This window comes from Musa acuminata, chromosome BXJ2-7 (assembly GCF_036884655.1).
Source record: "Musa acuminata AAA Group cultivar baxijiao chromosome BXJ2-7, Cavendish_Baxijiao_AAA, whole genome shotgun sequence".
NCBI classification, from domain to species: Eukaryota; Viridiplantae; Streptophyta; class Magnoliopsida; order Zingiberales; family Musaceae; genus Musa; species Musa acuminata.
The window spans coordinates 8,808,003-8,826,274 of NC_088344.1; the positions used below are offsets into that span (position 1 = coordinate 8,808,003).

At 40.1% G+C, this 18,272-nt stretch overlaps 3 protein-coding genes across 5 annotated transcripts; all 3 read left to right on the top strand.

Annotated features, from left to right (window-relative positions):
- The first annotated feature begins 287 nt into the window (after positions 1 to 287).
- On the top strand, positions 288 to 3,914 carry LOC135617055 (alcohol dehydrogenase-like 7). Its single transcript, XM_065116951.1, has 10 exons — positions 288 to 453; positions 524 to 660; positions 728 to 771; positions 860 to 1,188; positions 1,937 to 2,019; positions 2,404 to 2,479; positions 2,927 to 2,991; positions 3,107 to 3,202; positions 3,408 to 3,569; positions 3,654 to 3,914. Exons 1-10 carry the CDS (start codon positions 297 to 299, stop codon positions 3,768 to 3,770), a joined length of 1,266 nt encoding a protein of 421 aa, XP_064973023.1. The 5' UTR covers positions 288 to 296; the 3' UTR covers positions 3,771 to 3,914.
- Positions 3,915 to 7,313: 3,399 nt separating this feature from the next.
- On the top strand, positions 7,314 to 11,158 carry LOC135617056 (alcohol dehydrogenase-like 7). The gene is made up of 10 exons (XM_065116953.1): positions 7,314 to 7,449; positions 7,520 to 7,656; positions 7,725 to 7,768; positions 7,857 to 8,185; positions 9,350 to 9,432; positions 9,776 to 9,851; positions 10,292 to 10,356; positions 10,472 to 10,567; positions 10,642 to 10,803; positions 10,888 to 11,158. Exons 1-10 carry the CDS (start codon positions 7,410 to 7,412, stop codon positions 11,002 to 11,004), a joined length of 1,149 nt encoding a protein of 382 aa, XP_064973025.1. The 5' UTR covers positions 7,314 to 7,409; the 3' UTR covers positions 11,005 to 11,158.
- A 354-nt stretch (positions 11,159 to 11,512) lies between these two features.
- On the top strand, positions 11,513 to 15,944 carry LOC135617057 (cytochrome c oxidase subunit 6b-1-like). 3 transcript variants are annotated; one of them, XM_065116955.1, is made up of 6 exons: positions 11,513 to 11,673; positions 14,001 to 14,246; positions 14,354 to 14,436; positions 14,521 to 14,602; positions 15,552 to 15,639; positions 15,717 to 15,944. In XM_065116955.1, the coding sequence occupies exons 1-5, from the start codon at positions 11,632 to 11,634 to the stop codon at positions 15,603 to 15,605; spliced, it is 507 nt and encodes a 168-aa protein (XP_064973027.1). In that variant the 5' UTR covers positions 11,513 to 11,631; the 3' UTR covers positions 15,606 to 15,639; positions 15,717 to 15,944. The 3 variants fall into 3 exon arrangements, with proteins under 3 accessions (XP_064973027.1, XP_064973028.1, XP_064973026.1); XM_065116956.1 differs by having other exon boundaries at positions 15,552 to 15,632; XM_065116954.1 differs by having other exon boundaries at positions 15,552 to 15,944.
- The last annotated feature ends 2,328 nt before the right edge of the window (positions 15,945 to 18,272 follow it).

Below are 18,272 nucleotides of genomic sequence, written 5' to 3' on the forward strand. Positions count from 1 at the left end.
GTAAAAGAAATTTTAATTCAGGTTTATTGATTTGTTAAGATTTTTAATTCATGAAAAATTAATTTAGAACCTTATTAATTATATTTCTATTATGGTTATTTAACATGTATCTTTGGAACTTTATTTGACTAATCGATGATTTTTGAGTGATTAGAATTATTATTTTAGAATTTTTAAAGCATGGGTATTGATAGCGAAAGAAATGCAACAAAAACAGCAATTCAACCTATCAAAATTGGCATTAATAGACAGACAAAGGATGCATTTAGAATAAGAAGAAGCTCTATAATAGAGAGATGTCCCAAACGACGGGGAATCATAGGGACCATTCATACCGCTCTAGTCTTCTGCTTCTGTTCAGAGAGAGACAGAGAGAAAGAGAGAGAGAGAGAGAGAGAGAGAGAGAGAGAGAGATGGACCAGAGCAGTGCCGCGAAGCCCATCAGATGCAGAGGTAAATCGATTGGCTCTGACCTCTACCTGTCTTTTCCTCGAACGCTCACTTCCAAACACCCCGGTGGCAGCTGCGGTGTGCAGAGCCGGCGGGGAGCCGCTCCAGATCGAGGATGTGGTGGTGGCGCCGCCCAGAGCCTACGAAGTCCGCATCAAGATCATCTGCACCTCCCTCTGCCACAGCGACGTCACCATCTGGAGCATCAAGGTAAGCCCCATCCCTTGCGTGCCTGCATCGTCCTTCTCCTCACCTTCGTCTGCTCTCGTCGCCGCAGGATCCCGCCGGCTTCCCCAGAATTTTCGGCCATGAAGCCGTCGGGTAAGCGCTTGGTTCCATTTGATATCGACTCATCGGGCGGCGGACGCAGGACGTGCTGGATTGATTTGTCTGTCGATGCCCGGTTCAGGGTGGTGGAGAGCGTGGGGGAGCACGTGGAGGAGGTCAGCGTGGGCGACATGGTGCTGTCGTGCTTCCTGGCGCACTGCGGCGATTGCGTCGACTGCCGGTCGGTGCGGAGCAACGTGTGCTCGGCGGTGCCGCTCGGACTCCAGGAGGGGGTGATGCCGCGGGACGGCACCTCCCGGTTCACCGACGCCTCCGGGGCGCCGGTGCAGCACTTCCTCAACGTCTCCAGCTTCAGCGAGTACACCGTCGTGGACGTCACCCACGTCGTCAAGGTGGCTGCCGCCATGCCGCCCGAGAAGGCCTGCCTCCTCAGCTGCGGCGTCTCCACCGGTAAGCAAATTAATTACCATGATTGGGTGATACAAGCCTGCGAAAGCCACGGTTGACTTCCCTGAATGCAAGTTTCCTTCGTCTACGATTAACGCTCCAAAATCATTATACCGCTAATCAATGTCGATGTCAATCGATTGACGTGCAAACCAAAAGCTCTGTAGCTTGCGAGCAAAACACTATGTTGGATGTTACTTCACATGTCTCGAGTCAGAGATGACAGATGTTCCACTGGATATTTCTACGCAATTGGGTAAATGCTAGTGTCATGAGAGGCACCTCCGAAGTCGAAAAGATGTTTCAAGGAGCCATAAAGTGGTTTGGGCCAGTAGATAAAGGCAAGCCAGCCGACCTAATTCTGACATACAATACAAAGCTGCAGACAACCAAGTGATCGTCACATTTGCACTCGGTAGATTTAAAATGGTTGCCTTTCTTCATGCCTTGATCCATACGACACCATTTGACTTTGTTTATGAACACCCATCTGATATATTGAAAACAGACCACCAAAAAACTGGATCCACATCTACGTCACCAATACTACTACCGTTTGATTTCCCCAATCAAAGAAAGTACAAGCAAACAAAAATATAAGATTGGCTGGCCGTCCGCTAGCAAACCCTGTCATTCAGATTTCGATCTTATTTCTTTAGTGGATCGAATTCTCTATCTCGAGTAACGCATGCTGAGGTTATTTCATTTGGTATTTTGTGAGCTAACTGATACAGGAGTTCTTATGATACAGGAGTGGGGGCTGCATGGAAGGTGGCTGCTGTGGAGCCTAAATCTACGGTGGCAGTCTTCGGACTTGGATCTGTCGGATTGGCGGTAATTAATTTTAAATACAATTTATTCTTTAACGTTTCATTTATTTATCATTCACTCAAGTAATCATTGTCACGTCTGTTTTCGATAATTATATGAACTTGACATCAAGGTAGGTACTCGATAATTGTCACATCTATCATTCACTCAAATTGACTACGTCAATGAACATGAATTTTCATGAACATTTAATCGAATCCACTAAGAACGTTTAATTGTAAGTTTAGCTTTATTAAGATTTTATGCCTACCAAATTTGTTTATGGGAATTGAGGATGAGTTACTTACTGAGGCCTCTCTACCGCTGATGAACTGTCTGTCTGTCACTCTGTTTCGATCTCTATAGATGATGACCACTGCACTGCACTGCACTTATCATGACTTACAGGTTGCAGAAGGGGCGAGGCTGCAAGGCGCAGGCAGGATTATAGGTGTTGATCTGAACCCTGACAAGTTTGAGATCGGTACGGCCTCCTCAGAGCTCCTAATGAATCTATCTCTGCGTGCTTTCTTCTTTAAAAGCATCTCCAAATGTTGATTCCAGTCATCTCAGATTAGGGGCAATGGCCTCTTCACCTCCATATGCATCTGTCTTGCAATCTAAATATGGTCAGTAGAATTCAATGTAGAATACCTACACGCTTTAGATTCAAAGCATCATGTCAAATAGCATAGCAAGCATGCACACATGAAAATAGAGTACACTGTTAGCTGTTCCTGAGTCCATGCAACTGCTAATCATATAAAAGATTATTTGTTTTGATTATGAATATCACATTCTGCTCAAATAAGTGTACTGTGAATCATACACAAGCTGTCTATTACTGGTATAGATATGGCTTTATTGGTATTTTCTAGAGTAGTTTATCAAAAGAAATAACTATGAATGCATGGTTTCGTGTATGGTTTAGGGAAGACGTTTGGGGTCACCGATTTCGTAAACCCAATGGACATCGGAGAGCGATCTATCAGTGAGGTTGTAACACTACTCTTTTTCTTGATCTAAACATTTCAGGGCTAACTTGCCTTGGAACACTCCATCTCAAGAGTATCTACATCTTATAATTCTCTTTTAATTCATGCTTCAACAGGTGATTAAGGAAATGACCGGTGGAGGTGCAGATTATTGCTTTGAGTGTATCGGCTTAGCATCATTGATGTCAGATGCATTCCAAAGCTGTCGGCCGGTTCGCACTTCTCCCTCTTCTCCTTTAGCACCATCGGTTGAATTCTAAAAGCAAAATCAGTAGACTTGAGGCTTTCTTATTGATGCATTCAGCCGATGCCTACTTAGAATTAGAACACAGACTAGACAAAGAAATAGCTATGATTAGATGAAGAATTGAACTTCCATTAGATTAAAGATTTTGCATTTTATACCGTGGCATGCAGGGATGGGGAAAGACAATCATTCTTGGGGTGGAAATGCACTTCTCACCAGTCAGCATAAACCCCTACGAAATCTTGCAGGGAAAAACCATCATGGGCTCATTATTTGGGGGAATCAAGGCGAAAACCGACATTCCAATACTGATGAACCGATACCTTAATAAGGTTTGCTTTAAATCACCTGGTTCAAGTTTATGCCTCCATGTTTGTTTGATCATCTGATACCAAGCTGCTCCTTTGCGGTCACAGGAGCTTCACCTGGATGAGTTCATAACACATGAGGTTGGCTTTCATGACATTAACAAAGCTTTTGAGCTACTGATGGCAGGGAAGAGTCTCAGGTGCATCATATGGATGGATAGGTAAAGAAGATTGTAAAAAACATAGGCATTTCAAAGCGTGCTCTTTTGTGGTTTGTAATAAAAAAGGCAATAACTTGAACATTCCTTGTGATGTGGCTGCGTATGCATGTTTAAGAATAATGGAAGAGTGATCCACCATTTGTGTTCATTTGCCATGACCTTGAAACCAGAATTTTTTCTTTACAAATAAGAAGAAACTTTTAATCACTAAGAATAGAGTCTAAAATAGGACCTGTGTGTCATCATTCAAAATGGACATTAAATCCAAAGAAAAACTTTCCTTTATGAAAGATTAATGCATTATGAAAATATCTATTTCATATTTGCGAGTCACTCTATTTTTTCCCCTAATATCAATACTTTCATCAGTTCGTAAGATCCTTTTTGACACATATTGAACCCCAAAATGCACCTCCAATCCTGGATGACATGTGGAGATATAAATAAAATACCCAACAAGCCCCCCTCATAGGACAGAAAAGCAAAAAAAAAAAAAAAACACATGCAGTTTACATGATCAAATCAATAAGTTCAAGAATCGAGAACTCCTCTAATTCATTACATTCATGTTGTACTTGTATTCATGCCCGATGCATTTCCTTCTATTTTCAGTGTACATATACACTATATAACAATATACTTTTAATATTTTTTTCAGAAAATAAAATAACTAGATAGTCATACTAAACACAAAGGAATCAAATCCCGTGGACACCATCCTTGGTGGACTTAAATGTCATCTCACATGTCAGGTTTATCATCCAATGATACCTTTCTCATATGATGATAGTAAGTTACCCTTGAGAATCATAAGAAAACATATCTTCTCTGTAATTCCCCCTACAAAGCTACTACCACTCATGCTACCTCATTGCCTTCGCCTCAGTGGACTTGAACATCATCCTTTTATCGGTCCAAAGGTTTATCACGCTTGGAATATGCAATGAGGTATAAGCCTTTCTAGTTGAATTAATGAGAGATAGCTTGAAAAAATTATAAAAAATACTTATATATAGAATTTACCACTCATCTTCTTTGTCACTTAGTATAAATACACGCATTAATTCATGACTAAATTAATAATTCATGATTAAAACGAACAACAACAAGTTAATAACTAGTACATCATGGAAGCATATCATGATACAAGCATTAAAAACATAAATCATATTTGAGCAAAGCATATAATATGCTATCATATCCAAACAATAGAAATACATGCTCACCCAAAAAAAAATTTACTATTCGAAAATAACAATTATAGTTATAATTTTAAAAACACCTACTTAGGTCAACGAACCACTTACCTTGAGTCCAAGCCTTTGTTGAATTAATCCATCATCTCGAGTTAAATCTTTATATGAGACGATCATGATAACACAAAAATCAAAACTAAGCAATAAATGGTCAGTCCTGTGGATGTTAACATTTGGGTGAATCCCATAGTTGAGTCTTTTTTTCTTAAAACCAAATATTGAACTGCTACCTTGCTGTGAATAGCATTGCATGCAGCAACCTCTGCTAACCTTTAAAAGCATTCCAGGAACACAGGTTTATCTGTGACCAAAACTGTAATATCTCCATGAACTAATCCTCCCTTGGTTGCTTCATGAATAGCACTAAAATTTAAACCGCCACCAGAGACAAAAACTGCTACTCTTTTCCTTTTAAGTCAATTTTTTTTGTGAACTATCGTCATCAGTTGTCATGCAGCCCAACCCCTCTCTCTCTCTCTCCCCGAAGCACTACATCTACCTTCCAAGCACCAATATTTACCGCCAGCATTCAGCGGCACCACTTCTGAAGCAGTAGATGCTTTGTGGGAGGAGGAAGCCTGGTCTCACTCTCACTTAGCAACCATTGTTTCGAAGAACTAAACAAAACACACAAAGAAGGTCCATTTATTTAGTGAACGAAAACCCCTGACCGATTAGAAATAAGATTTAGGCAGTAGAGGAAGACGGCAGATCAATCGCGTGCAAGCGATCCACTATTCATCGCTTAGTTGCTTGCTTGATAAGCAAAAGGAGAAAAAGAGGAACATATAAGAGGATCCCAAAAACGTCCTCTCTTATCTTACTTGTAGAGATCAAGATTTGGCGGAAGAACCGAGCGACGGTTGCGGTGGCCATGCCGCATCGGGGGATGGCGACGATGAGGCGGAAGTCGATGATTTGCTCCTACCATTTGAGTAAGAGAGGAGGAAATAGAGATGCCCGCTAGAGGAGAGATCTCGGCGGTTGCAGATGTAGTGGAAGCAATTCATCTGTCTAAAAGATTTTAGGGTTTCTTTTGGGAAATAATATATATAACAATTTTCAATATTATATATATATATATATATATATATATAGTCAATCCATATATTGAAAATGAAAAAATAAATCCCGAGGAATAGGGGATATCACATGAACGAGAAGATGACATTAAAGAACATTACCCTTTTTTTTAATACGATAAAATCGAATTTAGAAACCAATTTTTTTAGGGGGAGGAATATAATCCTAAAATAAATTAAATTCAAGATAAATCTAAAATTAATTTGATTCAAAAGATATATTAGATATCAGTTATAATATAAATACATTTCCTTTTTGAATGGTTTTTAATGATTGGATAGCCTAAAAGAGGGTTTGAACCTAATCAAAACAGGAAATAAATAAATATTTAGATTACTGATGACTCATAACCCTAATAGAATTCTCTCTCTACTATATTAATAGAAGTACAAGAATCGAGACTGAGAAAAAAAGGTGCAAGGTGATTTTTGGGATACGTAACTTATCATTCTCGTTGAATCTTTTATTTATCATTCTCGATTCATATTCTTATATTTAGAAGAAGAAAATTTTGATTTAAAATTATTAATCGATATTTTAGATGAAAATACATGAAATGCATGATTTAATAATTATAAATCTTTCACGAATTATAGAATTTTTAATTCGGGATTACTGATTTATTAACATTTTTAATTCATAAAAAAATTTATTTATAACCATATTAATTATATTTATATTTTGATTATTTAACATGTAAGTTTGGAACTTTACTGAGTGATTAGAAGTATTATTTTAAAATTTTTAAAATTTTGTTAAAAAATATGTTTAATTGAATTCATGTTTTAATCAAGTCAGACCCGAGTCGAATCAGGCCAACCCAACCCGGTTTAACCTGGACTCGAGCACAAGTCTGGTTCAACACGTGTTCAAGGTTTATAATGACCTAACAGAGACTCGGATCGGTCTAACTCGTTAGTCAAAACAGAGTTGACATAAGCTATAAGCTATAGAGCCAACGTAACCCAAATCGTAAGGCCTAAATGGGGCCTTTGGAGTTATGTTGCGAGAAGGCCTTATCGTTTATGGTATAAACCATTATATTTGATTTTGTTTTATTCGAATTTTATTAGTTAATATACATTTGAATTAATTTGAATATAATTATTTAGTTTATATATTGTTCACGTGTCGAAAAAAACGGTCACGTGACAAACACATCATGGTTATATATCAAAACTGGGATTAAGCGGGAGAGGGTCGTGTGGCTATAAGATACAGTCGGATTAGACTCCATCGGATCGTTCCGTGGTAGTACCGCTCAGGTCTTCTGCTGGTGTTCAGAGAGAGAGAGAGAGAGAGAGATGGACGAGAGCAGTGCCCCGAAGCCCATCAGATGCAGAGGTAAATCAATTGGCTCTCACCTCTACCTTTCTTTTCCGCGAACGCTCACTTCCAAACACCCCGGTGGCAGCTGCGGTGTGCAGAGCCGGCGGGGAGCCGCTCCAGATCGAGGAGGTGGTGGTGGCGCCGCCCAAAGCCTACGAAGTCCGCATCAAGATCATCTGCACCTCCCTTTGCCACAGCGACGTCACCATCTGGAGCATCAAGGTAAGCCCCATCCCTTGCGTTCCTGCATCGACTTTCCCCCTCACCTTCGTCTTCTCTCGTCGCCGCAGGATCCCGCTGGCTTCCCCAAAATTTTCGGCCACGAAGCCGTCGGGTAAGCGGTTCGTTGCATTTGATATCAGTTCATCGGACGGCGGCCGCAGGACGCGATGGATTGATTTGTCTATCGATGCCACGTTCAGGGTGGTGGAGAGCGTGGGGGAGCATGTGGAGGAGGTCAGCGTGGGTGACATGGTGCTGCCGTTCTGCCTGGCGCACTGCGGCGATTGCGTCGACTGCCGGTCGGTGCGGAGCAACGTGTGCACGGGGGTGCCGCTCGGACTGTTGGACGTGGTGATGTCGCGGGACGGCACCTCCCGGTTCACCGACGCCTCCGGGGCGCCGGTGCAGCACTTCCTCAACGTCTCCAGCTTCAGCGAGTACACCGTCGTCGACGTCACCCGCGTCGTCAAGGTGGCTGCCGCCATGCCGCCCGAGAAGGCCTGCCTCCTCAGCTGCGGCGTCTCCACCGGTGAGCAAATTAATAACCATGATTAGGTCATACAATCCTGCAAAACCCATTTACCATGCCATGGTTGACCTCCCTGAACGCAAGTTTCCTTCGTCTACGGTTTGACATTCCGACATCATGATACCTCTAATCAATGCTGATGTGAATCGATTTCTGTGCAAACCAAAAGCTCTGTAGCTGCGGCCGGAGCTTGAGAGCTACACCGTGTTGGATTTTACTGTCACATGTCCCGAATCTGACAGATGACAGATGTTCCATCCGATATTTCTATGCATTAGGTAAACGTCAGGATGAGGAGGTACCTTCAATGTAAACGTTACCAGCTGAGATGTCTAGGGAGACATAGTTGCCATGGGTTGGGCCAGTTGATAAAGACGAGCCAGCCACTCGCAGTCTGACGTACAAAACCAAAGCTACGAAACAAGAAAGTGGACATTTTATGTACATTGTTTTAGGGATGTGAACGGGATGAAGCGGCATTTATTTGTGTCCCCTATCGTTCCTTATCCTCTAATCCGCTTCTATTCCTCTCTCATCCCCCATTCACCATTTCTCACTATATATTTTTTCTATCTTTTATTTTTCATTTGGACTGAGTGGTGGATCTTTAGGTGAGGTGAACCCATTAGTTTGTTTGTATTCTCGTAATTAGTTTATTTTATTTTATTTTTTTTAAATAAAATTATTATCGAAGTTAATTAATAACATTATAATTTATAAATAATAAAATTAGTTGAGTGTTGAATCCATTCCTACGATAAGACCACCGTTGAATATTGATATTATCTTATCTGATTCAATTGAACTAAATAGCTCGTAACTAACTCGTAATCGACTCGATTAAGACTTGTTGGATTTGAATTAGATGAACCAAACGTTCGAGCCCAACATCTACACCTACTACTATTGACTTTAGGTGCACCTATCTGATCTCCTGAAAGAAGACCAAGGAAAAATCTGGACCAGCATCTGCCAGCACCAATACTACCATTCGATTCCCGAATCAAAGTACAAAGCAAGAAAAATGATAAGTTGGGTTGTCTGCTAGCAAAAATCTGTTCTTCAGTTCTGGATCCAGAAGACCTTACTTGGATTCTCTCTACAGTAATGCATGCTGAGATTATTTATTGCTAGCTGATGGAGTTCATGTGAACTATGACGCAGGAGTGGGGGCTGCTTGGAAGGCGGCTGCTGTGGAGCCTAAATCTACGGTGGCTGTCTTTGGACTTGGATCTGTCGGATTGGCGGTAATTAACATTTCATTTATTTATCATTCACTCAAATAATTATTGTCACTTCTGTATTCAGTAATTATATAAACTTGACCTCAAGGTATTGATTGAGAATGTCAATGAACGTGAATTCTCATGCGTTAGGGGTTATCTGTGGATCCACTAAGAACATTTAATCGTAAGTTTAGCTTTATTTAGATTTTATGCATACCAAATTGTTTATGGGAATTGATTACATGGGCGGGCAAAAGGATGAATTACTACTTACTGAGGCCTCTCCTCCGCTGATGAAGTGTCTGTCTATCACTCAGTTTCAATCTCTACAGATGATGAGCACTGCACTTATCTTGACTTACAGGTTGCAGAAGGGGCGAGGCTGCAAGGTGCAGGCAGGATTATAGGTGTTGATCTGAACCCTGACAAGTTTGAGATCGGTAAGGCCTACTCAGAGCTCCTAATGAATCTATCTGTGTGTGCTTTCTTCTTTAAAAGCCTCTCCTCTCCAAGTGTTGATTCCAGTCATCTCATCAGATTAGGGGCAATGGCCTCTTTACCTCCATATGATATGGACAGTAGAATTCATTGTAGAACATCTACATGCTTTAGATTCAAAGCCTCTTGTCAAATTGCAGAGCAAGCATGCACACATGCGAATAGTGTATTGTTAGCTGTTCCTGAGTCCATGCAGCTGCTAATTATAGGACTGATTTATTTGTTTTGATGAGAAATTTCACCTTCTGCTCAAAGAAAAGGTGTACTGTGAATCATACCCAAGCTGTCTATTGTTCATATAGTTATGGCTTCATTGGCATTTTCTAGTGTACCGCATCAAAAGAAAAAGATATATGAGTGCATGGTTTCCTGTGTCTTCTAGGGAAGAAGTTTGGGATCACTGATTTCGTAAACCCAAAGGACATCGGAGAGCGATCTGTCAGTGAGGTTGTAACGCTGCTCTTTTTCTTCATCTAAGCAATTCAGGGATTATTTGCTTTAGAACAACATGTATCAAGACTACCTACATCTTATAATTCTCTTCTAATCCATGCTCCGACAGGTGATCAAGGAAATGACCGGTGGAGGTGCAGATTATTGCTTTGAGTGCATCGGCTTAGCATCACTGATGCAAGATGCATTCCAAAGCTGTCGACCGGTTGGCTCTTCTCCCCCTTCTCTTTGAACACCAACAGTTGAATAGACTTGGCTCTTCTGTACTGTGGCGTGCAGGGTTGGGGCAAGACGATCATTCTTGGGTTGGAAATGCATCTCTCACCAATGAGCATAAGCACCTTGGAGATCTTGCAAGGAAAATCCATCATTGGCTCATTGCTTGGGGGAATCAAGCCGAAAACCGACATTCCAATACTGATGAATCGATACCTTAATAAGGTTTGCTTCAAATCACCAGCTTCGAGTTTATGCCTCCATGTTTGTTTGACCATCTGATGCCAAGCTGCTCCTTTGTGGTCACAGGAGCTTCACCTGGATGAGTTCATAACACATGAGGTTGGCTTTCATGACATAAACAAAGCTTTTGAGCTGCTGATGGCAGGGAAGAGTCTCAGGTGCATCATATGGATGGATAGGTAAAGAAGATTTCAAAGGGAAGAGTCTCACATAGAGAGAGGCCTTTCAAAGTGTGTTCGTTTCTTCTGGTTTGTAATAAAAAAAGGCAATAACTTTACTTGAACATTACTTGTGATGTTTAAGAATAATGGAAGGGTGATCCATTTATTCGTGTTCATTTGATATGTACTTGGAAACCACAAAAGGAGTACGTTACTGTGATTTCATTCTTGAGCCGCTTCAGATCGCCAGCGACGTATCCAATTGAAATGATGGTGGCAGCGGGGTCCACCGTTTCACCTCGGATGCCACATCGTCCCTGAGAGATTTCGAGGGTGATGTGTGCGGGAGAACCTTCACGTGCATTATATGTACATTTAGGGTGGGGTGCGGACACGAGGCACGTGTCCCCCGCCAGACAAAGCTTACTCACCCGGGTGGTTAATGGTGTGGGGTGGAAGCAGGTGGTCTGGGCCCCACCAGAGGCCGTCAAATTTGGTTGCTCCGCTGGAATCGTGGAGATGCTTCTCCAACCCTCCAATTAAACCGGTAGGTGTACTGTCCCTTATCTCTCTCTCTCGCTCTGTCTCTCGCGCGACCCGAGTGTTGTGGGCTGAACGCCGCCGTCTTCGAGTGATCGAGTCACCGGTTATGGCGGACGCCGTCCCGGAGAAAACCCCCACCCCATCCGAGGTGCGAATCCTTCTTTTCGCTTCGGTTACCTTTTGATGATCTGAGACGCATCTTTCCCGATCTATTTTGGTTCTTGCTTTTTTGGTCTCCGGATTCGAGGAATTATAGTCTGTCAACTGCAATCTTTTCATCTGATGGCAGGCGCTTCCTTTGCTGTAGATCCGTTGTTGGTTTAGTTGTAGGCGTCTGTCGCTATTGGAGACCATAATGAAGAATCTGATTATGATCTGTTCGAGGGAACTCCGAAGTAAAGGTTTCGGTTTTGGACTGAATTGCGAATTTACTTATTACTTGACATTAATGCGCTTGCGAAGAACGACGCCAAATTTAAGTAGAGTTTTTGATGTAGAATTTACGGGAGAGGCTTTGTCATCGCTCCTGGTAATTAACCTAAATGGCAGGGATGGCAGCGGGTCGGTGTTTCCCAATTTCAACCGAACCCAAACCCTAATAACCAGCTACACGGGTATCTACGGATGGGTAGATCGGATACCAAAAGAAAAGGAAAATAACACCCTACCACTACATCATATTGGGAATGACAATGGGTAGAGGGCACCTTAAATCTGACTATCTTCCTATTTGGACTCATTTAAACCCAATTAAAGTGTGTATTGGTTAGAAACCTGATGCTAAAAAAAAATCTAACCTGCTGCTGACAGTTAATAGGGTAATAGGATTGCATACGGTAGCATGCTAGAGTTCTTTAAACCTTTTTCCGTAGAAACGAAAGCTGCTGACAGTTAATTTCTTCGTTTAAGAAAAGATGGGGAGCCTGTGGGAATGAGCCGAAATTACAAATTTACCGAACATTTTAGCAAGCTCAAACTTTTATTAGAAGGCATTTTGCTAAGTCAATGTGTTTTTTTGTTTGTGTAGGATAATTTCTTTGCCCTTTGTATTGTTTTCTATTATATTTGTCGGGACATAAAGATGCTAATAACTTGACTAAAAATAGAATTATGTTCATGTTTTTAATTTGGGACTTGCATATTAGTTAAAGATGGGTTTGAAAAGTATTGAGCTCAAGTCATTCTACTAAAGTTTTACGACTACTATTTGAGATTTGAAATTTTTCTTAAAATATAGATCAACTCGAGGTTGACATGTTGGTATTTAGTGCATGAATTTAGAATAAGCTACAATGTGGTCGATCTGAAGGTTGCTCTGATTGTCATTGAGTTGAATATTGCTATAACTATTCCATTTTGCATTTCTTCTTCTCCAATGCTTGTTTTTTTCTTCATTCCAGATCTCTTGCACATTCATGAACTTGGTCAGTCATCTCTTTTAGAAATTCCTAGTGACGAATGAAACTTCATGTCCTCTTACAAACATAAAATGAGTAAAGCTAAATATTTTCTATAGTTTGTGCTACTCAGCCCTTCAGTTGAATCAAAAATTGATGACTTATTCAGCGCCCAGATTTTTTTCAAAATGGTAGACCTTTGTTGAATCCAATTTTATTTTATTCAGTGACCAAGTTCCTCTGCACGTACATAACCTTTTTGTACTTGCTATTGAATGTCTGGCTTGCTAGCCCACCTGCTTCCTGCCATATTGCATCTGTAGATATAACATGATCCCTCAAGTCCTACATGTTAACTATGGCTTATGAAATTCAATGGGCATATTGTCAAGTTCGTTCTAGTATGATAGGTAGGATTCACATTTTTCTTCTATATCACTTGAATGGATGAGCTTGACTTCTGAAGCATATAATGTCTGTCTAACAGACTGTAAAGACATCCAGTACCATTAAGTTATTGAAAGTCATGAATTTCACTTTAAATATGTGATTTTTGGTTCTTTTATTAGTCACTGTTTGCTTACCTATACATTCTTCCAGATTGTGTTGCATATATGGAGGATAACATGTTCATTTAAACCTTATGTATTAATTTACCTAAAAATGCACTCGAAATATTGATTTCAGGCGAACTACTAGCAAGTTCCAAATCTGCCTTTGTTTTTGACTTTTAGCTTTACACTTGCATTCCTGTGGGCTTTGTGCTGGTGAAAGGAGTATCTCATCATTATGAAGCAATCTGACTTGTCGAGACAAATCATATAATATAAGAAATGTAGCCATGTTTTGAGTTTTTCAAGAGACAAATCCTTTTACCTAGTACTTTAGTATTCATATTGTTGTTGGGCATTACACGTTTTTCAGTTTGATCCTGAAACATTTTAAATTTCTGCTAGAATCTAGTGGGTTCCATGATATTTAATATTTCACTGCCTATTCTTACAAGAGGACACAGAATGCTTAATTCTTGCACTGGTTTTAGAGTTCTGTTGTCAATTGTATGTTCCAAAATATGCAGCAATGGTCACTCCAGGACAAAGGACAGCCAGATCTGAGTCAGGCCACTGTTGATGAAACAGCTAAAGATGAAAATCCACCTGATGGCAGTTCTGTTGAAGTTAGCGCACAGATGGATAATCAAACTCCTGCTTCAGAAGTCGCGGAGAAGAGTGATGAAGCTCCCGTAGCAGAGGAAATTAATGAAACTCCTGAGGAATCGGAGACAGAATCACAAGAGGCTGCTGAAGAGAAACCAGTTATAAAGGTTTGTTTATTCCTCGATAATTAGAACAAATTTTAGGTTTCATTTTATTTCTTAAATATTGTCATCTAAAGGAATTCTGATTGATAAAATTTGCTGTTGGTCTATAGATTGAGACAGCCCCTGCTGATTTTCGTTTTCCAACAACAAACCAAACAAGGCATTGCTTTACTCGTTATATTGAATATCACAGGTACGATGAGAATATGATCACTGGTACAATAGCTGTTCGTATATTATTACATATTAACGAGAGACAGATGGTGGCATCTGACAGGTGCATAGCTGCAAAGGGAGAAGGTGCTCCTGAGTGTGATAAATTTGCAAAATATTACCGCTCTCTTTGCCCAAGCGAATGGGTCAGCATTCTTTCTTTAGTATTACTATCATCTCTGAGTTTGGGTTAAAACTGAGTCCTTTAAGATAAACATAAAGGTTTTAGTTTCTGTATGTTGGAAATTTTGTCTTTTGATTAGCATCTTATTTTAATGGAGCCAAACATGCATCAGAATAGGATTTGATCTTGATCTATGTTGGACTTTGACGAGGACATGAAAATTTAAATGAAAGACTTTTACAAGGGAGATCGTAATACTCCGATTTAAAACTTGAATTGTTCTACAAGGGCTTGATGAGAACACTGTCATTCATTTGAGAATAAATATTTTTGGGAAGCGATTTAGGCACATCAAATTAATGAATCAGATGAATCCTGATAGGATTTGATGTTACACACTGAACTAGGATTTGGTTACACTTTAATTGAACTCTGACAAGAGAGTTACAACTTTTTAACATAATAACTGATAACTTTTCTGTTTAAAAGCTGATGTTGGATAAATGCATGGGAGCTTCAATAAGATTTAAGCTATTGGTGCTACTTCTGAGAAACATGGACTGTCTTGCTTGAAATGACAAACAATTATTATGGATGTTTGTTGGGGGTATTTTTATCATATTACTGGAGAATTACCTTTTACGCATCGTTAACTTTTGGCCGCTCATTCAACTTAAACAACATTTGCCAGGAAGTAGACTACTAAAGAAAACTTGCATTTGAATTTTGTCAAATTTTGTCATTCGTATTAGGGGAATGAGAAAGAAAGAGGAAGAATGAATGGTTGGTCTAAGTTTCAATTTTTACAAAATAAGATGGCAAGACAAAATAAATCATTTGACAGAATTAGTTTAGTTTTAATTTCAATTTCTAACCACTCATTTGCTTCTGCTTTACTTTGTATTTGTAATAAACAAGCAAGAACGGAAACAAGATGGTTAGACGCAATTAAAAAGTGCATGTTTTTGCAGATCGAGAGATGGAATGAGCAACGGGCAAATGGGACATTTCCTGGTCCTTTGTAGGCAGCTACACGCTTTATATTTTTCCAGGTGAAAGGTACTTAAAAGAGATGTGGGACGCATCAAAGCATAAATTGTTGCCTAATAAAAAGTTTTTGCTTGTTCTATGTCAAGGAGTTGTTCCAACACATAAGTGATCTGGTTTAGCTCCAAGACTGGCCGCAGTTTTCTCCATGACCTTTTTTGTCTCAACTTCATCAGTTCAGCGGTATGCTGTCTAGATCGGTAAAGCTGGTCTATTTTAATCCTACAACAGAGTATCTTCAATGCTTCAACATGCTTTTTACTCAGAATCACTGGAAATGCATGTTTTATGTGAGAAAATAAAGCCACATTACTGCATCTGTTTTCTAATCATCTCATCACAAGTGCATTGATCGCTTGAGATCAGCAATCGTGAATTATTTGCTACGGTAAGCTCCGGTGCTTTCCCAAGTGACCACCTGGGAAAAATCCACGGGCAACATGATTTAGGAGTAACTTGTGGTCTTCTTGAAGGATAAGGCATTCGATGATGGATCATCGGATCACGGCTGCCCGGGCATGCCGGTGGCGGTGACAGGGCCTAACTTGCCAAGATTGCAGGATACATCGACGCCTTCATGGCCGCCCGAGATGCACCCAGCCTCGCAGGCCTTGCTGCAGTCGAAGTGGGCGGTGCCGGGGATGGTCCTGCACCGCTTGATGCATTCGCAGTAGCATGATTCATCGCCGGTGGCGGTGGCTGAGCGGACCACCAGGCAGATGAGGACGACGGCGAGGGCCTTGCTGCAAGCCATTTGATCCTCCCTTTCGCTGCTGCGAGAAGCTTATCTGTTGTCGTGCTTGGAATTGTAGTCTCGAGTCCTGAAACGCTGGGCGTGGCGAGTGGATACTTATAGCCGGAGGAGCGTAATGGAGATGAGTAAGTGATGTCAAGTGCCAGAAATAAGCGTCTGATGTGTGAGGCAAGAAGTGGTCTTCGTGTGGGCGGCCTCCTCGAACGTTGGAGGGCCTTTAGTTCATTCATAATCGGAGCTGGTCAACGGTGAAACAGAAACAAGTAGTAGATTTTAATCTTCAGATCTATGGGGAACGAATCGGAGGAAGCAACGATAGATAGAAGAAGTTGGCAAGAGATGAGAAAGCCTCTCGGTGCAACGCAACTGCCCCAACCTCCTCCTGGATTAGATGATATCCTTCCTCATATATGTCACTCACTCTACAGAGCGAGCTTACTTTATCCTACCTTCTCTTATTTTTATTTTATTTTCTAAAAATTAAATTAATTAAAAATATTAAAATTTACTGGAATATTATTTATATTATTTTATCTGATTCAATATACAGTTGACTTATAATAGTTTATAGGATCAAATTTTTGAATGCCTTGGGATTACTAAGATCACTAAATGCGTGCTTGATGAGACTACAAAACTCAGAAACCATATGGAACAAACGTAAGTTATCATAATTTAACTCTAAAAAAATTAACTTAAAATGTCCAAACACATCTGAGACTAAATCAAACTAATATAAATGAGCTTATCATCTGACTAGCTTGGAATCAGATGATGTATGATGCATAGCATATCCTTTCCTATATAAATCCCCTGAGGATCAAACACTAAATCCATTCTAATATTATTTATCATAATTTAGACCACTAATAAAATAATTATCTCATTAATTTTTTGGATTTAGACCACTAATCTAAAATGATAAAACGCGCATCAATGGTTGATAAGTCAATTCAAATCATCTCAAACTTTCGATGGGACCTAAGCTGGACAATTACATTGTCAAAAATCTACAACTAACGTAAGGTACATAGCCTTCCAAAAAACAAACAAAAAATATATCATGTTCTTGCCAATTCGGCAACCAATGCACTCTCACTACGTCTCTCTCACTCAAAGTCGACACCCACAGGTCATTCTGTCATGATATCATGTCGTAGAATCGTGCACATGCACCAACCACATGTACCACCATCACACTCTTTTACCTCCATCCATGCCTTCTATCTTATCTCTCACACCACTTGCTATGTGATTCTTCTTCTAGAAGCTATAAAAAAAAATATAATTATATATATATATATATATATATATATATATAATGACATAAGCATTACACTGTTAACTTATCCAAATGAGGATTATCACCTCGATGATAACATGGGCGGAAAAATCATATCTCTCATCTAAAGTCGTCACTAAGAGCTTGATCATTCCACTCCGACCCACCTTGATCTTTAGAAGGGCCCCATGAGCTAATTAGAAATTGTATTAATCCTAATTACCCTAATTTTAGGAAGGCTTTTCTCTCTCTTTTTGGGTCATTTATCGCAAGCGATCTATTACCCTAATTTTAGGAAGGCTTGCATGCTTAACTATAGAGGGTATTAATCCTAAGCAAGGTGACCTAATTTCTCTTTTCCTTCTTTTTAGATACCTGGGGACCTTTCATATTTATCCAAAACAGACTTTAACCTTACAAACAACACTTATATAGTTGATCTTTCCTAATACGAAGTGTGCTCATCGTCAAACTTACTTCATCAATCGGCAACCATTTAAATATAAAAGGTACTCCCCAAAACATAAAAGAGAAAAATATATTTACTATTTTTCATCTCTCAACTAATTTTATTATCACAGAGATCGAGTCAAAAATATCTCTCTAACG